This window comes from Biomphalaria glabrata, chromosome 1 (genome assembly GCF_947242115.1).
Source record: "Biomphalaria glabrata chromosome 1, xgBioGlab47.1, whole genome shotgun sequence".
NCBI classification, from domain to species: domain Eukaryota; kingdom Metazoa; phylum Mollusca; class Gastropoda; family Planorbidae; genus Biomphalaria; species Biomphalaria glabrata.
The window spans coordinates 5,466,460-5,487,840 of record NC_074711.1 but is presented as its reverse complement, the minus strand read 5'-3'; the positions used below and the strand labels follow the sequence as shown (position 1 = coordinate 5,487,840).

Sequence of the window (21,381 nt, the reverse complement as noted above, 5' to 3'; positions counted from 1 at the left end):
TAGATATCTAGATCTATCTACAGTAATCTCCCTTTGGTTTCACTACGAACATCAAAATAAACTCGTGTCTTGTAGTTGTAGAGATCAATCTCGAGCAAAAAGATGAGATGTAATATATTTTTCCTTATTTTATATTTACTGAACTATTCTAATCTAAAATTCAAAATACTTTAAAATAATGTTGAGTTCTTATTAAGAGCATATGCATAGAGTCAATAGAGATCTGGCTCTAGTAAACTCTAGTTTGTTTAGAAATTTTAAAAGAACCTATTTCTTCACTACACTGTGACTACTACACTACACTTCACTACAGTCTGCATGAAGTTCATCCATCACAATGAATGAATGATAATCTGATTAATCATAATGAATGATAATCATAATGTCATAATCCATGATATTGTCCATGATTCATTATCATTATGATCATGATATTTGTAATAAATTTGTATGCAGCTTTATTATATAATTAAATATAATATTTAGAATTAGATAAAGGTATTTATAACTTTACCATAAATTATTAAAAAATGAAACTTACACACACTGCCTCAGTGACACACACAAATGTATCAGAAATGAAATAGATTGCTGATTGACAGAGATGTAGAATCTACACCTCAGTTCACTTAAGTTTTAAGACTTATTTTAGACTAGAGAAGATCTATTTAAATCTATTATAATCAATATGTCTGTGTATGGCTGCCTTAGTGCCTGGTCACGCTAAACTGACGTTAGGACTTATCAATGGTCCAGGGTTCAAACCCTGCCCACTCCCATCCCATGTCGTCCTGCGGGAAGTTTGGATTTGGAGATAAATTATCTTCAACTCTGAAGAAACATCTGAAACATGGAAAACATTTTACAAACATTTTATGTACTATTTGCAGCTTAATGCATTGTTTAGACTACTTTAGACACTAGGTTAATAATTGGAAATTTCTGAAATAATTAAATCTGATGCTAAATTTCTAAATTTTTTTTTACAATACCTCTTTTCAAGTCAGAACTTCATGGAAGTTAGGTGGCAAAACCTGAATTTGAATGCTGATCTCAAAAAACGGCTCTAACGATTTTTCTAGAAATTTAACAATTGATGTATACATATTGCTGAGAAAAGAATTACTAGCTCTTTAGCCAGATAGTATGGGAAAACTTTAGCTTGACCATTAAAATTTTTCAAAGTAATAAATAAGTAAATGTAAATTTGGCTTGTGTACTAGACTGAGATCTAGAGTCAACCTGGGTTTAGGAAGAAATATTGCGTTCTTGAAAGGGCTATATAATTACTAAATATATGGCATTATTGATTCAAGAGTTGAATAATTAATGTTGAGGAAAATTTTGTGTATCATCTTCTTAGTCTAGATTTAAAGGCTTAGATCTATCTATATATATATATATCATTTGAATTATTCAAGAAAAAAACAGTTGTTTATAAATTTAAAGTTGCTTTAAGTTTATTGATAGATTATTATCTAAGCTTTGCTTATTATTTTTACATAAAGCTAATATAGATTACTTCTAGATCTAGAAATAGATAGAGACTATAATCTTAAGAGTTTTATACATGTGTGATAAAGATACCAACAAATGATTGGTTTCTTATACAAGCCTGCTGGCCCAATTGGTTCAACTATTTGATCAAGAAACTGATGGTGTCAACATTTTGTATTCGATACCCTATTTGAGCTAAATAATTTTATTTTTTTTCTATACCTCTAGAGCTAGTAAGATTCTACATTAATAGCTGAAGCCAGTAAATAGACTTTTCAACATTTTTGTGTGACCTCAATATTATCTATAATAGAGTTGCAACAGTACTACAAGAGTGATGACAATGTCTTCAGCAGGATTTTGCTGAGATTTATTTAACTCATATATAAACATTTGCATTGAAATAAAAAAAAATTAAAATAAAATATGAAACAAGCAAAATTTTAAAAAATACTTTAAAAAAAACAACAAAGCTTATATTAAGTGTTGTTGCATCAATTAGTTTGTATCAGTCATGTAATTAAATTTTTTAATAAATCTACACTATTAATAATAAATGGCTGCCTGCGATTTGCGCGCTGGACTGTCGTTCAGATTTATCGATGGTCAAGGGTTCAAAACCTGCCCGCTCCCATTCCCCGTCGTCCTGCAGGTTTGGACTAGGAAGTAAACTATCTTCAACTCTGAAGGAACATCCAAAACATGTAAAACAAAAAAAAAAAAACAAACAAACATTTGACAATAATAAATCTGTATGATATTTTTACCAATTGTTTTGTTAAAGCGCAATTTCATGCTTTAAGCTTTCTCAATATGCTATGATCCTATCACTTGTAAATTGGAGTTGGAAAGAGGTAGGAGGGAAAAAAAAAGGGGGTATCTAGGTGATAGCTTTTTAAATGTATTTATAAAAAAAAAAAGAAAAAGGGAGCAACCTGAATTGAAACTCGAGGGAGGGCTAAGGCCTCCTCAAGCCAACACGTTAACCACTGTGCCAGGGTGCTGCTTATGAAAATATGTTTTATAGTTATTTACAAAACGTTCTTTTTAATTGGAAAACAATAAAAGGGGGACTAATTTAACTTATACCACCTTATCAGTCAAGTACAAAGTCTTTTCCTTGTTCAAGATACCAAACAAAATATTTAATTACCAGTAGTTATTTAACTAGAATTGGTTAATTTTTAAAAATTGATTCTTGTTTTGGCATTTAAAAAATGTGCAAAATTTAAGCTTGATATTAGATTGGGTGTGGTAGAAATAATTTGTACAAACTTTTTGCCAGACAGTCAGACAGAGGGATTGGATATAAGCTTTGTAAATAAATAGTATGTGCAGTGATGAGAATCTATGTTCTAAGACTTGGTATCACTTCAGGTGTTGACCAAGAGATGTTTACTGACTGACAATCTTCTCTCTGAGCACATCACTTTGTAGCCTTAGAACAGAACATGTCAAATCAAATTAGGTCATTGAGATACAGTTATAAGTTTGTGGCAGCATTGAAAGGTTTAAGTTAGAGCAGGTTATTTTTCATCTTGCTTTCTTAAGTCTCAGTCTTTTTCTAAACAATTTTACCAATAATAATTCATTTCTTAAATCCTAGATAAATGAATTTTGTAAACTTTATAGAGTATCTGCATATAATGTATTGTTGTGTATAACGCAAGTTTTCTCAAGCATAATATCATCAAAATGCATTTTTAATAATTCATTGTTTTTGCGTCTGAAGATAAAAGAAATATTGCAGAATTTTACATAATTATGGAGAACCAGCTGTGATTTATATCTCTTACCATATCTTTCAGTGGGGAAGCACATTGCTGATCTTAGTTGTCTTTTCATTTTCTGTTATGTCTTCAGTACTTCTACTTGCAAAAACTGCCAACTATCTTTTTTTTTCTTTAACAGTAGAAGTAAATTCATTTTGAGGTAGTTTTGAGATTACTGAAGGGTAGTGTCTTGGTTTCTTTTTTCCTTCTTAAAGTGTATAAATAAGTTTTCTGCTACGAGGTGTGAAACTGTTACCCTGTTGAATAATTCTTTTGACCTACTTATTAGATCGGGGGCGTCTCGGGTTTAAATCCTGGTGAATACTGGGATTTTTAGGGCACCCCTGAGTCCACCCAACTAAAGTAAAGGCAGTTTTGCTGGCCATATTAAAAAAGAAAGTAAAGTTCCCCTTTCAGACCTTGCGATCTATGGGGCAGATAATGTAAAGGTCATCTGTTTCTGTGGCCCATGGTTAATGAGGGTGTCAATGACCAACCGCCTTTAATTTCCCCCTAGTAATGTCAGGTACCTATTAGAGCTGGGTGGACTTAGCGGCACCCAAAGATCCTAAAACTCAAAATCCCAGGATTTGAACCCGACCTCATTTTACCACTCAGCCACAGTGCCTCCCACTCTGTCCATATTACTCAATCATTAACCATGGGTCCTATAGATCGAAAGTTCTAAAAGAGAAACTTTGCTTTTAAATATTAGATCAAGTTGACTTGTTTTGAGGTTATTTTAACTTTAATATTCAAAAATAGTCAATCATTAGTTTTAGTTTTAATTAGTTCTAATTTATAAAACATTTCAGCCAGGGCAGACAACTAATAACTCAGTTTAAATCTGTCAACTGATTCAAGAAGCAACAATGTACACCTCAGTGAAGAACATCCTCAGCTTTGTTCTCTTGATCTGTTTCCTTCCCTGTTGCTTGAGTCAAACTCCGAAAGCTAAGCCTTACAAGTCTAAAAATTTTCTCACACCACCCAGAGGAGTCACTCTCATCGGAAAAATTTCAAATCCTGCCGTCTTCTATGGCCACTTTGTACATCCAAGCAAGCCATTATGGATGAGGTCTGTTTTAGAATCTGTAGATCATCCTGGCATTACAGATTGGACTGATGATTATTTAAGGCAAGTTTTTTTAACCTATTCTGATCAAATAAGTTTGAATCTGGTCAAGTGGTAATCTTCAACAAGAATATTTTTATTTCATTTATATATTATATATTACACAAGAGATAAAGAATTTATCAAAGCTAAACATGTAAACAAGTAATATTTTTAAAAAATCAATTCCTACTATATGTACAAATAAAATCTGATCCAAATTTGATCTGAATTTGATTGAAATGGATGAGATCAGGTCGTCATCGAAAAATAGAAGGGATCGAATTCTATCCATTCATTCGTGCTATTAGTGCAAGTCTATTAACTTGGCTGCCAGTTTCTTGAATTTTCAGACTTCAAACCATTCTACCAACATCCAACCTTTTCCCATGAACAAAGTGTAAGCTGTAAGGAGGAAATGAATAGTGTGAAAGAAGGTCCAAAGCTGTTTTTAATTTTCTGGAACTAAATGTAGTTTCTGATTATGATTATTTAAAATAACTAGAGTTTCTGAATTTTGTTTTTTCATAGACTGTTCCAAGACTATTCCATGACTACACAAATTTAATTTATTAATTAAATTTATGTTTGATTTGGTAAATTCAAAGGAATTAATATTGCATCAAGAAAACATTTTCCAAACTTCTGTATCATTCCATCAACCATTTCTTTTTCAGTACATTATTTTGCAAAAAAAGACAATTTCAAAAAAATTGAAACATATTTCAAGGTTCACGCTCTTATTTTGGTGGATTGTTTTTCAGAAAGAAATATCCTAATGAGCCAGTTAAAGTTGAAACAAGCAAAAAAGAGGATCGCTCAAAGCCCCCAACATGGCTGACTATAAATCAGTTTCTCAGCTACTACACCTCTGAGGAATTGTACCTGGTACATTCTCTTGATGGCAAAATGTCAGGTAAGGTAGATCGTTGTTCTTTGCTTAAGCTCAAGATTAAACTATCTGATCTCATTTTAATTACCCATTATTTTATTTGACATTTGTTTTGCATTCTGCATTGCATTTAAACATTTACTGACATCAGAACATAGGACAGCAAACTCCCTCTCTACAGAGGTACTTCTAATGTGACTTCCACAGTTGAATCGATTTTCAGGTCTTCTAAGAATGTGCCATGTCACGCAAGATATGGTCAGTCTTGTTTTCTCTTTCCTCTTTTCAGCTACTATGTCATGGCTGACTTTGGTAAATATGTATAAAGATATGTACAGCGAATCACATACGATGTTTGGTCACCACTTCACTTAGTATGGAGTTTAATTCTTTATATTTTTTAAAATAAAATTTCAATTTTTAAAAATCTGTGTACAATCTGACTAAAAATATTCAACAGCTATGCCAGAATGGGTACAATGTTAATTTATCTAAATTTGTTTGTTTTCTTTCAGATATGGTCTTGGTTCCACAGAACCTTCATTGTGGAGGTTTTCAGAAGATGATCCAGCAAGCAGTACTGTGGCTTGGAAGTGGTGAGATTCAATCTGTGCTACACTATGATGAGCTGGACAATATGCTGTGCATGTTGGAAGGACAGAAACATGTTATTCTTATAGACAAAGTAAGTTCTACTAAGCTATTTATAAGCACATTAACTCTTTCTCTCCTAACTGATGATACCAGCGTTGATTCCACCAGAATGTGGTAAATAATTAAGGAGAGAAAGAGTTAACAGCACCATCTGGACTTCTTTCTCAAAATATTTGATATTTTTGGGTTATTTGGCACATCAGCACAATTTAGCCATGTCGTGCCCATAAACCCTCTTGGGTCATTCCCCCTTTATAGCTCAAGAGCTAAATTTTATTCAGTCAAGTCATTAAAAACAAGGTCCATTCACAGTTCAGATGGTAAAAGTAATTAAAATTGATATAGTCTAATAAAAATCTGTTGTAAATATTATATATTCACAATTTCTTTGTCCTTCCTCAAAACTGTAACTCTCAACCATTCAAGCCAGTAATGTCTGTTGTTACTTATTGTAGCACAATACGGCTTGCTAGTTCTCAAAGACCAAAAAAAAACAACATTGCAGTTCAGAGTTTTATGAAATTGAAAGTTAAACATTATATATATATATATATATATTATATATATATTCACTGTTGTTATAAATAAAAATCGTATCTCATAACTCAAAAAACAGAAAACTGAAGTGTTTAAAAAAAAACAGTTACTACATTAAAAATAGAATTCGGTATCAGTAATGTTTCTAAAACTTTTTCATGACTGATTGAAAATACATTACTGTCATTTTTTGTCTCTTATTAAATGAAGGCACACAAAGCAGATGTTGAAGCTGAGGGATTTGTGGAAGCTGGTGGATATAGTTTGGTCGATGTGGATAATATTGATAGAAAAAAATTTCCAAAACTGTACAATATTGAATGGTATGAAGTTCTTCTCAATCAAGGGGACTGTCTTTTTATACCTAGAGGGTGAGTTATCAAAGAATTTTAAATCCGGGCAATTGTGATTTATTGATATCTTTTATACCTAGAGGGTGACTTATGACTGCATTGTGGTGGTTACAACAATAGACATACATAATAACATTCTTCAGTCAATTCTTAATCATCTGCCTGGGTGCCCAGTAAATAGGCATAACAATAATATAACTATAATTTACTTTATATAGCGCTGTTAATAAACATAATGGCTTTGAGAACATAACAAAAGACATGAAATGGAGCTAATGTGGCAAAAAGAAATGAATGATATGTTAGCTTTAGGAAAACATCTTTTCTTATCCCTTAGTCTTCAAGATTTTACATTGTCCAAATAAAAAATGAAAGTGTTTTAAATTAGTTTGTCTAGTGTCATAAATTATAAAAAGTTATTTCTTATCTTATATAATACAGACGTCACTTCAAATAAGATGATTATGTCCTACGCATCATGCATGTTAACCAATGACTTAAATTCTGCCAAGTCACTGGTTTTCCTGGCTGGCTCAGGCAACTCATTCCATGTTCTAATAGCACATGGGAAGAAGGAGCATTTGTACAAATTTGTCCTAGCATATGGAACTAGGAATGTGCCTTTATCTTTGTGTCTTTCTGAATATTTTAAAAAATTTTGTTTTGTATTTGAAGATAATGGTTCAGTGTTTTCTGAACAGAACTGGTATTTAATAGAGTTAGTTATAAACAAAATGTTTCTTGTTTTAGATGGTACCATCGAATGAAATCAAGTGGACATCGCCATATGGCTATCAACATTTGGTTTGCCCACCTCCATTGGTTTGACTCTGATAATTGCTCCATAATTCAGGACTTTTATAAACCACTGGAGCCTATATCTACATTTGGTTTTGCATCTCCGAATGAGGTGTACAGGTATGAACATATTTTTTATATCCTTTTAAAAGGGAGAAGGTTTCCGAGCTGCCTTTAGGCACTCAGCAAACACACTGAGCTGGAGTGAAACGTTTATGCCACTAAGCCACTTATCCTCTAGAAATTCTTGCAGAAGCTTTCAATGTCAATGTTAATTTCTATTTTAGCTAATTAACATTTGTTGTGGTTATTTTTAATTTTCATTGTAACGAACACACATTTTGAGATATTTTAAAGTTCCCCTTTAATGCCATTTGTAGGGCAGATGATGAAAAAGTCATCTGTTTCTGTGGCCCACGGTTAATGAGGGTGTCATGTGGCCAGCACAATGACCAACCGCCTTTACTTTTCCCCCAAACTAATGTAAGGTACCTATTAGAGCTGGGTACACCCAGACACTCAAAGATCCAGACATTTAAAATCACTTTCTTCAATTGGATTCAAACCAGGGGACCCCCAGTTCGGAAGCCGATTGCTTTCCCACTCAGCCACTGTGCCTTCTGAGCTATTTTTAGCTTAAGTATATTGTAGGAAGTCATGCCTTCTGTGCTCTGTGAAATTTCAAGGTTACGTTCTTGACATTTTGTTTTTGTAGTTCTTTAATGATGTCCAATGGCTAGCTCAGATAAAAAGAAAGATGGTAAAGAAATGATCCATTCTTCTGATCAGTAGTTGTTGTTGTTATCTTTCAGTAAAATTATATGCTGTCTTCGTTTTTTAAGAACTGTTTCCCTGTTTCAGGTCTAAACTGTTGGACAAACTAGTGGATAAAGGCTTCATCATTAAAGATGTTCTAATTTCAGCACTAGACACTGGTACTGTGGAAAGAAGGTCAAAGGTGAGCTACAGTAATTATATTGTTTGAAATGTATTTATATAACAAAACACACACCAAAGAAAAGAAACAATAGACAGTAAAATAGTAAAAAAAAAAAATATGAATTTTTAAATAATTCAATTAATTATCAATTTCTCTGACTAGTTTATACATTAAGCTATTTAAAACATTTTAGTGACCATGTCAGTAAATAATTGAAAAGCTAATGGGTGGATCAATCAATTTCTTTTGTAAATAGAAGCAGGGCTTCTATGTGTTCCTGACTTCTACCTAACTAGCCTTTTTGCTGTTGGGCTGAAGGTTGTTTTGCTGTCTGTGCTTGGAAAAGTAGTTCCTAACTGCCTTACCAGAGTGTGGGCTATGCTGGGTGGCTGTGGTAATAGGGTCTTATTTGATGTGAATTAAATTCGGTTATTATTGTCATGCTTGGCACAGTGTCTGCAGTGCAGTGGGTGTTTAGGTTTATTCTGTTTAGGTGGAAATTAAAGATGAGTATCCTGTTAAAAGAATGTAGATTTCTCTTTGAGGGTGAAAGATATTGAAACTGCCCAGTTTGTTGGATGTCATTTCTCTGTAAATAACTCAACTTATGCATCTTGATACCCATTGTTTAAGCCACTATTTCTTTACGACTAACCTTAACTTATTTTAACTAGACAGAATTGTAATATGCTGATTGTTCCATGGATGTTTTTTTTTTGTTTCATTTTCCATAAAGACTATTTGCCCAGGGATCCATTGTAATGTGATGTTAAAATGCATCACTTAAAGAGAATTATCACAAGAGTTGTAAGCTCAGCTCTCATGGGCTAGATGGGATGTAACTAGTCTAGATTTGTGATTCTGTCAGGACAATCATATCTAATGGTGCTTGTCCTAGAAATTGTTTTCTGCTGTGTTTGTGCGTGTGTTCCTGACTCTATTACATTGAACAACGAAGTTTAAAATCATAGTTCAGATATTGGATTTTTTTAAAGCATCCTTTCACGTCAAGATCTTATGGACAAAAATAATTATGTTTTTATTTCAGTTTTTCGACGCAGTCAACAAATATCAAGATGGGGTTTTATCATGGAGTGAGATGTATGGTTTCAATATTGACAAGGCCCTGGCCAAGTTCCCTGACATATTTGGACTACCTGGCAATGTTGCAGATGATACAGAAGAGGTTATTCTCTATGATCCCATCATTGATGTCCCATCCTTAGAGGATAACGAAGAGAACAGTGATGATGATGAAATTGTTACTGGTAGCAGTGACCTTCAGCCTGATGACCCAGGCATAGCTTTGTCCCAGGGTGTATTTCCACTGCCGGACGATCCTGCCTCTGGCTCCACAAATACTAAAGAAGACTTGGACACATTTAATTCTACAACCGAAAATGACAGTAATGAAAATATTATCACTACTAATAAACCTCTTAAAAAGAAAATAGAACTTTAATGTCAAAGGTGTAGTAGTTGTGTACAAAATGATAGACCTGTAAACATGGGAGAAGCTGTTCTAAATGTTTCAGCCCAACTCTTGATGTCACCACTAGGGCTGTTCAAAAGAAAGTGGGATATCTCTTGCTCCAGAATCTCCAGCTGCAGGAGACATAGCTCACAGGGCTCTGTGAGGGTACACGTATCCTGCCTTCACCCCCAGAGTTTATGGCATTTATGATAAGTAAGCAAGGTGTGAAGGAGTGGAGTATTTGTTAATCAAACAGCTAATATCCTAACAGCATTGGAGACAAGACGCATGAAGTAGCCCTCTTGCATTCTCTTTCAAAAAGCTTATCAGTTATGGAATTTGTAGTTATGTTTATAAATGATTGTTTTGTTAACAAATATACTGTGTTTGTGTACAAAAAATATTCTTTTATTAATTTTACAACTTGTCAATATTTTTTCTAGTTCCAAACCTTCTCTCTTTAGATAATAGTACTTTACATATATACATCTAGTAATGTAGCCTGTTGAGTCATGTTTTACTGTCCCAGTGTAGAAGATTGTTAACATTACACAAGATGTTGTACTGTACTTTGTAATGCACTTTATTATTTAACATTTTTACATTCCACAAACTCTAATATGTATACACAGAAAAACAAAAAAGGAGAATCTCAATAATAATTTATTTATTTATTATTTGTTTTTACATTCCAGTTTTTGTAAACTAAGTTATGTACAATTATTTTTATAAATAAATCTTTTAAATAACAGGAAGTCATTTTTTTTATATATTTGTTTCATATATTTATTTGTTTCATATATGATACATAAAAGAACAAACATATATTGGTTATAAAAATAAAAAAAATATAATGCAACTTTTTAATAAACGTGCAATTTTTTTACCTTTCCACATTATGTCTTCCCTTATAGTTATACAAGCCTGTTGTGGCTACATGTTCTATATTTCTTTATTGGTGACAATGAGCCTGAGTAGCATATCAATTTTTTAACACCAGGCTGAATCATCAATGTAATCAATCCTTCGCTACTGCATAGTGGGGTTAAGGGGCAGCTCTATACCCGGTAATGAGTCTGATATGGCCAACAGGCTATGGTTAGGGCATCAACTTAATAAAAACAAAATTACTGTTTGAAAGAACATGGCAGTAGAATAAAAAAGAAAATGTTTCTGAACTTTTAAGAATAGCAGTTCAGAACCCTGAAGCACTAGCTTGACTTTAAAAGAATTTTACTCAAATTCCAAGTAGCCAGTATCACAGTATTTCTCCCCACACAAGCAGCAAAAACAGGTGTGTTGTCTCTCAGTGCACTGAAGTTGAAGCCGTCTAGCCAGCTGTCATCACACAAGGTGACTGTTGATCCATTCCTAGTCAAACTGTCAACACAAAAGTACTTTAAATAAGACAGGCTAATACAAATTTACATTTTAAGACTAAAAAAAATTGATGTACTTATAAATACGTCTTCCCACATACAGAGGACTGTGGATGCTTTAAGTTTTATGATAAGAATGCCCCCCCCCCCCGGCCCTTTTTATGGATAGATTTATTCATATATGTAATGAAATTGTTCATATACATATGTGTTGAGAAAGATGAGTAGCAAGTGTACTATATCTCTGCATATGCAGTTGTTAGTTACTGATATATCTGTAATGATGAGATTTAGTGGTCAAGACAGTACTAAACAATTTTGTATGATTTTCCCTTTAATACAATGTCTGAAGATTCATACATGGTTTTGCTTGAGATACTAAATGAAGAATCAGAACCAAGATACTTTGAAATAAACTAAAAAGCATTTATTCTAAACCTTGGAACCACTAAAATAGTAAACACAATAAATAATACAATTTAATGTTTATACATTTACAGCCATCTTGAGGTCAACATTCTTACTTAAACGATCCTCCCAAAAAGTGCATCTTTCTCACTTGCTGGAACCATCTAATCCAGTGATGCCCAATATACGGCCCACCGAAACATCAGTGTAAAGTGTAGAAAATAACCCTTTTGAAGGGAAAAAAATGTATGTTTACCTATGTTAGGGAGCTCACTTTTTCTCTGATGGATTGCTACCATGACCTTTGTGTGTTTATGAACTAGGACTCTTAAATGTAGAATCTTCTGGGAAAAGTGAACAGTTCTTTGCTTTTTTGTGTAATATGATAAGCCTACATATTTGTTTTATAAAGCAAGTGTGACTATTTTGAAAAAAATTAACATATGAACGACATTATCAAACAAATTTAGCAACATTCTTGATTTGAGCCACGAATACAAGATTATTCAACTACGCCTAGAGATAGGAGGATTGATGGGAATATTAACCAAAAAATGACAAGAAAATGAGTCAGTGGTAAAGCTAGCTGGCTCACATTTTAAGTAGAGAATGAAGTTATTTTCAGGTGCATAAAACAATGGAATAAACCTCAAATATACCATTTATTAATGTAATTACTAGAATCACTGGTTTGTAATAAAATAGTTTGAGGTCAATTTAATTTCGTTTTTGTAACTTTTCGATGGTATAGCCAGCGACACGAGTATTGGAAATTAAAATGGCCCACAGAACGAATTAGATTGGGCATCACTGATCTAATCTATTTTCATAACATGGAAAAATGTCTTAGTTTTAAACAAACTTATTGTAAACAGCTACAAAATGCGGCCTTACTGAATGTTCTCGAATATGAGCTGTGACAAATAACCAAAGCTATTTTTAAACTATGATCTTGTCGCTTACATTATGGGATAATATCAATAGTTTTAGGGGTCTGGAGGCTGATTGATAAAGTGCTTGACTCCTGACTTCTCGAATCTGAATTTCGGGATTTTTAGCTAGTTAGGTAAAAGAAAAGGCATGTGGTCATTGTGTCAACCACATATCACACTTGTTAACCATGGGCCACAGAAAGAGATGACCTCTACATCATCTGCTCCACAGATTGCAAGGTCCTAAAGAGGTATTTTACCTTTTTTATACTTTTAATAATAGTTTTGAACTTGATCTGATGTTTATGTATTTTGTGAAAGGTGGTGCAGACCTGATTTACGGATACTTTCAAAGAGAAAGTATTTAGTAACAAATTATGTCAATGAGCATGTTCATTATAAATCTATGTTGAACATTAAATTCTTCAAGGATTTATCAATAGTCAGGCTAAGGATTAACTCTGACTTAGGCTGTATGTTTTCTCATGTTTCTCCCCATTGCCTGTATATTCTGATTGTATGGTTTTGAAAACAGTTGAATATTTTGTCAAGAATTAACTACCGGTATTGAATAAGACGCTACCAATAAACTTACATATAAAAGTCAGGGGTGAATATAGTTGACACAATGGTCCTTTGTTGAATATCAATGACGTAAAAGTCTTTTCTAGAAATGGAACACATTACGACTGCAAATTTTTCACCTGCTCCTAAAACGTATGCCCTTATTGCATATTGAGGTATAACAAATTGAAAATATTTTTCAATGATTTTGGACTCTGGTCTGATGGTATACCTGCACAGGGCAGACATTTTCTCTTCTTCAGCCCACTGGCAACAAAAAATGACAAAAGGGTCATTGTGACAGTGGTAGAATGATGTGAATCTTGAATCAGGGGACACACGAACATGATAACTGCCGAGCACATTTCCACTGGTATCTGTGTGCCAGACCACAGCAAGTAGAGAATCACAGGTGAGAAATTGTAGCTTATCGTCAGGAGAAGGTAAAAATTTGACTTGAAAGACCCAATCTTCATGAACAGTAAATGTCTTAACAAGATCCGAGGTAGTATCCCCTAGATGCCACAATTTGGACGTCTTGTCCACTGAGCCAGTCAGCAAGTAAGGTTTGCTGGGCAGGACATCGATGGCGATCACAGCTGAGGTGTGCCCACACAGTGAGCGAGAGTGATAGCCAGTCGCTAGGTCCCAGCATTCAGCATTGGCATTGAATGATGCAGTAAAAAGATGTTTGTCTGTCAATCGGAGGCAGGAAACGGAATGTGTTGCGATGGTTTTTAATAATTTCCCATCAGGAACTGACCATATTTGGACTGTATGGTCATCACAGCCTATCAAATAAAAAATAATAGTAGTAATAATAATCAAACATTAAATAGCAGGCAATTTTTAGCATATCATTTTAATACTGTATAGAATAAAGAAAAAATAAAAATGCTTCAATTAAGAGTAGCATATACAATCTTTAAGTTTCTTTAAAACTAACTTATATACGTGCTACAGTGTAAAGCCACTCTTTCTGCTAAAATAAAATTATTTTAAAAAATATCTTTTAAAGTGGCCCAAATCCAAATATCTAAAAAAATTTTTCATTTCCTCATCAGCCAAGTCTTGGTATTTAAAACAGTTACAGAGGGTGTCATGTTTCTTTTCTAAAAGAAGATTACACTAATAGTGGATTTAAGTAGGCCTACTCCAAGACTATGTTTTTCTTCTAAAATATACAATAATTGATTTTGAAAACAATAATTTAACATGGCCTTTTCTCAAAAACTAAATGCAATATTGAAAATTCAATTCCTCTATAAGCCTTCATGTCCTTAAAACTTTGCATAATTAAAATAGTCCTCTATTAAAGTCTACTCGTTTGTTTTTAAAATTAAAAATGCATAATTTATGTAAATGCATGTATACACTTTTTTTTTTAAAACAAGATATAAAAAAAAAGAATGTACATGTGATGTCTGTTATGTAGTAAGTGCTAAAAATAATATTGTGCGTTTGTAGTTGCAACAGCTATTGAATGGTCTTACAAAAGTGTCCCCACCTCAAAGTTGGTTTCACAAGTTGTAAACCCCAACATCCACATTAAGTGAGCTCAACTCACAACATTCATAGGTTTTAGTGAGAATTAACTCAAACTGCAGATAACCTTGTACTGGAGTAGTCAGTCAGTTATTAATTGAGTTACAATGTAGTCTATAATGGAGCTATGATCGGGGCAGTGGATATTTGAGTTAAGGTTAAGAATCAATTAGTAACTCTATAACTAAGTAGTGATGGAATATAGACAGTGGAAAACAAATTATATGAAGGAGTGCAATCACCATCAGATATTGTTGTCTTTACAGACTCTTTTAGCACCTCAAACAGCCCAAAAGAGTTCACAACTCTAATTGTGATAATCCATCAGATATGAAAATTAAATATATCAATATCACACAACAGTGGCTCCCTGGACACATTGGCATCAAAGGGAGATTAAAAGGCAGATAAACTATCAAAGGCTGGATCATCTATGGAACAACCAGATAGACCTGTTAACTACCTCACCCTAAGCTCAATGTTAGTCAACAATCACAAAGAGGAGTGGCTCAACCAATGGGCATCAGGGAACAGGCAGAGTCATGTACAAAGAAATGACCATGCCTAACAAACTGGACAGTATAAACTTCCTCCCCCGCAAAGAACAATCTACAATTTTCCAACTAAGAACAGGACATACATCTCTGTTAAATTACCATCTAAACAAAATAAATTCCACCTTTGTAGATACTGCGCCCACCCTTATGAAACTGTAAACCATATCCTCTTTGAATGCCCCTTTGTAATCCACCTTAAGCAGACCCAACTTCCACTACAGCCCAACATAACCGACACCCTGTAGGGCAGTGCTGAACAACTGAAGAAAACAGCACACTATTTTTACTTGGCACAGTCTGCAAAAGAGCTCACAGCTCAGCAGCAATAAAACTGGCTAGAAGAAGAAGAAGAAGATGGAATATATTTTTATAAAGTGTTAACATGTCATAAGAGCTTGTGATTTAAGCTATATGGATTATATTGATTATTAAGTTGTGTACTAGAGTGGATTATGTGGTGTCTATGTATTTATATACAAATAGAGCTACTCAGTAATTTACAGTAGATCTGAATGTTTGATACCAGTTATACCATACAATCATCTATCCTGACAAAGTGTTACGATCAATGTGACTGTTAATTATACATCAACAGATTTATAAATAGTAGGTCATGAAGACTTTAATCTTGAGTAACAATTAATAATATACCAATAATAACCTTGTTTACATTACTCCATTTTTGGATTCTCCTTTATCTAACCCTTTCAACATGCATTCGCACCTTTCGGCCCACTCGTTACGAGCAAATGTGACTCTTAATTATAAACCAACATAATTTAAAGTAGATTAGGAAGACTTTAATCTTGAGTAACAATTAATAATTTACCCGGTACCAATAATAAATTTTCGCTGACATTACTCCTTTTTTGGATTCTCCGCTATCTAACCCTTTCAACACACATTCACACCATTCCACATTCATGCTATGCTGCCTACTAATACAATCATAAACATGAACCCTATTTCGCACATAGAAATACAGTGGTGACAGAAAGCATGCCAATTCTCTTTCATAATAAGTATGCATATTGTAGGCACATAGTTATACAAATTTCCCTTTCAGACCTTGTCATCTATAGGACAGATAATGTAAAGATCATCTGTTTTTGTGGCCTACGGTTAACGAGGGTGTCATGTGGCCAGCACAACGACCAACTGCCTTTTCTTTTCCCCAATTAATGTCAGGTACCCATAAGAGGCGTATAAAGACCACAAAATTAAAAAATCCCTCAGGACACCCAGTTCAGAAGCCAAGTGCTTTACTGCTCAGCCACCGCACCTCCACATAGTTAAATAAACTATTTTAAAACCAATATATGAAAATAGTTATGAGATCTATGTTAGCTAAAGCTGTGCTATTAGATATGTGTGAATACAACTGACCTGCTGGTGCATAAAAACAATTTAATTTTATTTTCTCTGCTAAGCATGTTTAGTTTTAGATTTGTCCCACTTGTCTTACATGTTATAATTTGACATGTAGGGGATGCCTACGAGTTTGTGCATAACATAGACTTAAATAATAATTTTTTTTCTGCTAATATTGATTAGCTTAAAATCTGTCACACCAATCTTACCAGTCACTAAATTCCCAAACTGATAAGCCAACGTTGTAATCCGCCATGAGTCTTTCTCAATAAAATTTTCATTAATTTTTATTGACATGCCATGGTCCAGCCCTCTGAGAAGAGTCTGAGTATTTAAGTACAGCTTTTTATAAAATGCGCTCTCTGACAGAAAGTTTGATTGCAGCTCTGTCCTAACTTTGTCCAACGTGCTACGCTCTGAGGCTTGTACATCAGCTCCTGCACGCTGAGCTAACCATCTCCAAATAATGGGTAAACTATTGAGTCTTTCATTCCAGATTTTGGATACCTGAAAATATATTTGTAATGTTTATTTATGGCTGAATCCAACTTGGCACAAAAACAAAGAAAATAAAAAATTAAATTAAATAACATATATATGTTAAACATTCACAGCTGGGAAGCACTAGCTCTCGATCACTCCTCATGGCGTGAAGCTGTGAGTCTCGAAGTCTCAAGATTTGAAGCAAGAAGAGTGGCCAGGGCAATAGAGCGCCGAACCAACAAAAAGCTTAGAGAAGAAGAAGGCCTATCTGCAACTGACCAATCCTACCCATGCCACGTATGAAGCCGGCTTTTTAAAGCGAGGATAGGACTTTACAGTCATCTTCGAGTACACAGGAAATGAGAAATGTGCTCATCTTCGACAACGAAGGAGGAGATATATATATTTACATATTTAAAAAATGAAAGACAATAAATGAGATAATAAATAACTGAGAAATGAGATGTGGGGCTCAGCAGCAAAACCCATTCGGCTTCCTTTAAAAGGGAGCTCATGCTCAAATCCTGATTTGAGCTTAGTTATGTTTGCTGAGCGCACAAAGTCAGCATGGAAATCTTCTCCAAGATTCCCTTTCCCCACCACATGTCCACACAAGATATTGGACCATAGTGCACTGAGCATGCTATAGCACAGAAGAAACACTATAGAAAAGTAGTAAAAACAATATCATCTCATAGGTTTTAAGTTTAAATCCTAGAGGAGACATTTTAACTTATGATTTTCTTTGTTTTACAAGTTTCGAATGTTCTTTCAGAATTATTTTTATGTCCTAGTCTAAATTTCCAGCAAGAAGGAAGCATGCAAGGTTTGAACTCTGGACCATTGTGATGACAGTCCAAAGCATATGTATTCCAAATAATCCGGCATTTCCGAGTCTTCTCAGCAGAATGAGGTTTTACTTGGTGAAAGTACAGATGATTGGCTGTGCTCCACCAGACTCGAAGACATTGGACAGAAGGTGATTGAGAGCAGAACACATCAAGATGATTAAATACCACATGCCACATTTTAGAATTACATTTATAAAAATGAGATATCAGATATAAATTTCAAAGTTTAAAGAAAAGTTTTATGCAGAGCAAGTGTGAGTAAGGTTTTATGTGCCACAGTGCATCTTGGCATATGTAAGAAAATTACTAAAAAAGCTTAATATAAACATTTTCTCTAACCTGACAACATTTCAGCAATTGTTGACCATCTAAATACTGCAGCAACTTCTGAACAATCTCAAGTGGCAGGAAGCAAATAAAATCTCTAAACACTAAATCTGGAAGAAGTTTTCTCAGATGTAACAGCTGGTTAGGCTGGGAAATATTAACAGTGAAAATAACTGAATTATTTTTTTGCACAATTTATTCAAAGTAATAATTAAAATAAAAGAAGAAACTAGATTAACATATTTATGGAACTAATTTTTATCCCAAATGTAAGGTGTACATAAAGGAATGGGATAGTCTAAGTATCTGCATTACCCCTGATGCTGCTACTACTGTATCTATAAAGGTATTTACCCCTGATGCTGCTACTACTGTGTCTATAAAGGTATTTACCCCTGATGCTGCTACTACAGTATCTATAAAGGTATTTACCCCTGATGCTGCTACTACTGTATCTATAAAGGTATTTTTATCGTCATCGCTGAGATGCTTGTAGGATGTAATGATTGCATCTAGCCATTCTTGTGATAGATTTTGAGCAGACATCTTTCACCATTCTGTAATGTTAAGTAATCTAAAAATAAATAGTGAGGTAATGTGACTTGTAATGTAATCAAGTGGGAAAAGTTATCAGTATAGAAACAGAAAAATTACAAAATATTTGCAAAGTTAAAACATTGCAGGGGCGTGGTGGCTGAGTGGTAAAGTGCTTCTGAACTGAGGAGTTTCAGGTTCAAATCACTGTGAAGATGGGGATTTTGAGAGTGCCCTTAAGTCCACCCAAATCTAATGGGTACCTGACATCTGTTGGGAAAAAGTAAAGGCAGTTGGTCGATGTGGTGGCCACCTCATATCCTTATTAACCGTCGACCATAAAACAGATGACCTTTACATCATCTGCCCATCTTTGTCCTCATTTTTATTTTTCTTGTTGGAGAGTTCTGATCTGTAGTCCTATATCTGAGATGAACAGTGCATTAATATCCACATCAGGCATATAGTTTTTTCTAAGGGAGGGTTTTGGGGCCATAGTCTTGTTCAGGCCACAAGGTCTAAAAGAAGTATTTTACTTTTTACTAAATCACTGCACACACACTTTTCACCATGTTTTGTTTTACAGTCAACAAAGATCATAGAAATTACATAGACTTTTCTCTAAATCAGTGCAAAAGGTAAACAAAATGTTTCTTAGATGCATGTTAACATCTTTAGACATCATAACTTATTGAATAGCACTGAATTTTGTTTAATCATTCATTCAGGCATGATAGAAAATGTTTGTGAGAACTAAACTTCGGAAAAGATCTGCTACATGGGATCTGTGGACTTTTTGTAGCATTGACATGAACTTTTTAAAGCACAAATTCACAAAAATCTGTCTGACTTTCTTCATTTAACTAAACAAAATGTTATATATCTTATCTTATAAATTACAGACTTTTCTTCAAAATACAAGATAATCTTATCTTATTGCAGACGTTACTTCAAAAAAGAAGATATAATTACGTCCTACGCATTTCATGTGTCAATCTAATCATGCATGTTGATCTAGTTATACTCTGCTTAGTCGTTGGTTTTTCTGGCTGATTCAGGCAACCCATTCCATTCTCTAATGGCACTAGGGAAGAAGAAGCACTCATACGAATTTGTTCTATGTATGGAGTGAGAAATGTGCCTCTATCTTTGTGTCTTTCTGAGCATTTCATTAGTTTTTGTTTTTCTATTAAATTGTAACTATATATATATAAAGGGTCAGTGTTTTATGTATTATAGCTAATTTACTTTTTAATCTTCTGTCTTGAAGTGTCTCTAAGTTTAGTGATTTTACTAATGGTGTTACTCTAATTAAATTTGAATATTCGTTTGTAATACTCTACTTTGTATGTCTTCTAGGTCTAGAGGATTAGTTTCTTAATGTTTTCTTAAGTTGAGGGGTCCCAAACAGAGGATGCATTAGCCTAACTAAACTAAAATAACATCTATCTTTTAGTTTTTGTTTGATTTATAAAAATTTCACATCCTTTGTAATCATCTTCTTTTTTGAAGTAATCTACTCACACATGTTAACTAATAGTCTAAAGGCTTCATCGCTTCGACATTCTCGATTCAGGCAACCTGTTCCTTGGTTTAGTACTACTACTAGATCTAACACTAGGGAAGAAGGAGCACTTTCACTTGTACGAATTTTTCCTAATCTTTGCATAGGGCATTGTGGCCTATTATTTAATTATTAATACTATAGTAAACTATAGTAAATAAACCATTTAGAATCTAGATATGCTCCACTTCACTTAGACTTAATCGTCTTTGTAGAAACTAGTTTGTTAAAATGTTTTACATGTTTTGGATGTTCCTTCAGAGTTGAAGATAGTTTACTTCCTAGTCCAAACCTCCCAAGGACGACGGGGGATGGGAGCGGGCAGGATTTGAACCCTCGACCATCGATAAATCCGAACGACAGTCCAGCGCGCAAACCTCACGACCAGGCAGAATAGGCCTATATACTATGACTATACTAATGAGATCTATATTAATATTACTAGACTCTTTATTATTATATTATATATAAATCTAGAATATTATTATTATTATATTACATTATGATTATATAATTATAGATCTAATATAGATGTAGTCATATGTCATATATAAATCTTGAATGACTTGAATAATGTCTAGATTAGTAGAGATAGCTCTAGACTTAGGTCTGCCAAATAATTGACCAGAGAAACCAGGGGCCTTTGAAGGGAAAGTATTACCCTTGATTTAGAGTCTATACATCTAGATATATATCTAATCTACATCTAGATACATCTATACTATATTCCATAGTCTAGGTTCGAGACCTCTATTCTAAATTGATGTTGGGCCACGGTATGACGTCAGATTGAAGATCTAGCGGCCTAGTTCAAGTGTTTCCGGAAGAGGAAGAT

General features: G+C 33.8%; 2 protein-coding genes across 7 annotated transcripts; one reads left to right on the top strand and one right to left on the bottom strand.

Moving 5' to 3' along the window:
- On the top strand, positions 1–10,782 carry LOC106070968 (uncharacterized). The gene is made up of 8 exons (XM_013230986.2): positions 1–109; positions 4,085–4,407; positions 5,148–5,299; positions 5,791–5,960; positions 6,677–6,837; positions 7,570–7,737; positions 8,479–8,575; positions 9,606–10,782. Exons 2-8 carry the CDS (start codon positions 4,142–4,144, stop codon positions 10,017–10,019), a joined length of 1,428 nt encoding a protein of 475 aa, XP_013086440.2. The 5' UTR covers positions 1–109; positions 4,085–4,141; the 3' UTR covers positions 10,020–10,782.
- Positions 10,682–21,352, bottom strand: LOC106070967 (F-box/WD repeat-containing protein 2-like). Of its 6 annotated transcripts, none has more exons than XM_056018317.1 (6): positions 21,208–21,352; positions 18,881–19,005; positions 18,461–18,595; positions 16,997–17,294; positions 13,346–14,105; positions 10,682–11,411 (listed from the first exon to the last, which is right to left on the bottom strand). In XM_056018317.1, exons 2-6 carry the CDS (start codon positions 18,992–18,994, stop codon positions 11,243–11,245), a joined length of 1,476 nt encoding a protein of 491 aa, XP_055874292.1. In that variant the 5' UTR covers positions 18,995–19,005; positions 21,208–21,352; the 3' UTR covers positions 10,682–11,242. The 6 variants fall into 6 exon arrangements, with proteins under 6 accessions (XP_055874292.1, XP_055874285.1, XP_055874320.1 ...); XM_056018310.1 differs by having other exon boundaries at positions 18,881–19,022; positions 21,208–21,351; XM_056018345.1 differs by lacking the exon at positions 21,208–21,352 and adding an exon at positions 20,787–20,961.
- Between the last annotated feature and the right edge of the window lie 29 nt (positions 21,353–21,381).

Coding starts and splice junctions, on each gene's coding strand:
- LOC106070968 (XM_013230986.2), top strand. CDS start 4,142: ATGTACACCTCAGTGAAGAACATCCTCAGCTTTGTTCTCTTGATCTGT. Junction 4,408..5,147: donor TGGACTGATGATTATTTAAG/GCAAGTTTTTTT, acceptor ATTGTTTTTCAG/AAAGAAATATCCTAATGAGC. Junction 7,738..8,478: donor TCTCCGAATGAGGTGTACAG/GTATGAACATAT, acceptor TCCCTGTTTCAG/GTCTAAACTGTTGGACAAAC.
- LOC106070967 (XM_056018317.1), bottom strand. CDS start 18,994: ATGTCTGCTCAAAATCTATCACAAGAATGGCTAGATGCAATCATTACA. Junction 17,295..18,460: donor AATTGCTGAAATGTTGTCAG/GTTAGAGAAAAT, acceptor ATATATTTTCAG/GTATCCAAAATCTGGAATGA. Junction 14,106..16,996: donor GTTTGGGAATTTAGTGACTG/GTAAGATTGGTG, acceptor TTTATTTGATAG/GCTGTGATGACCATACAGTC.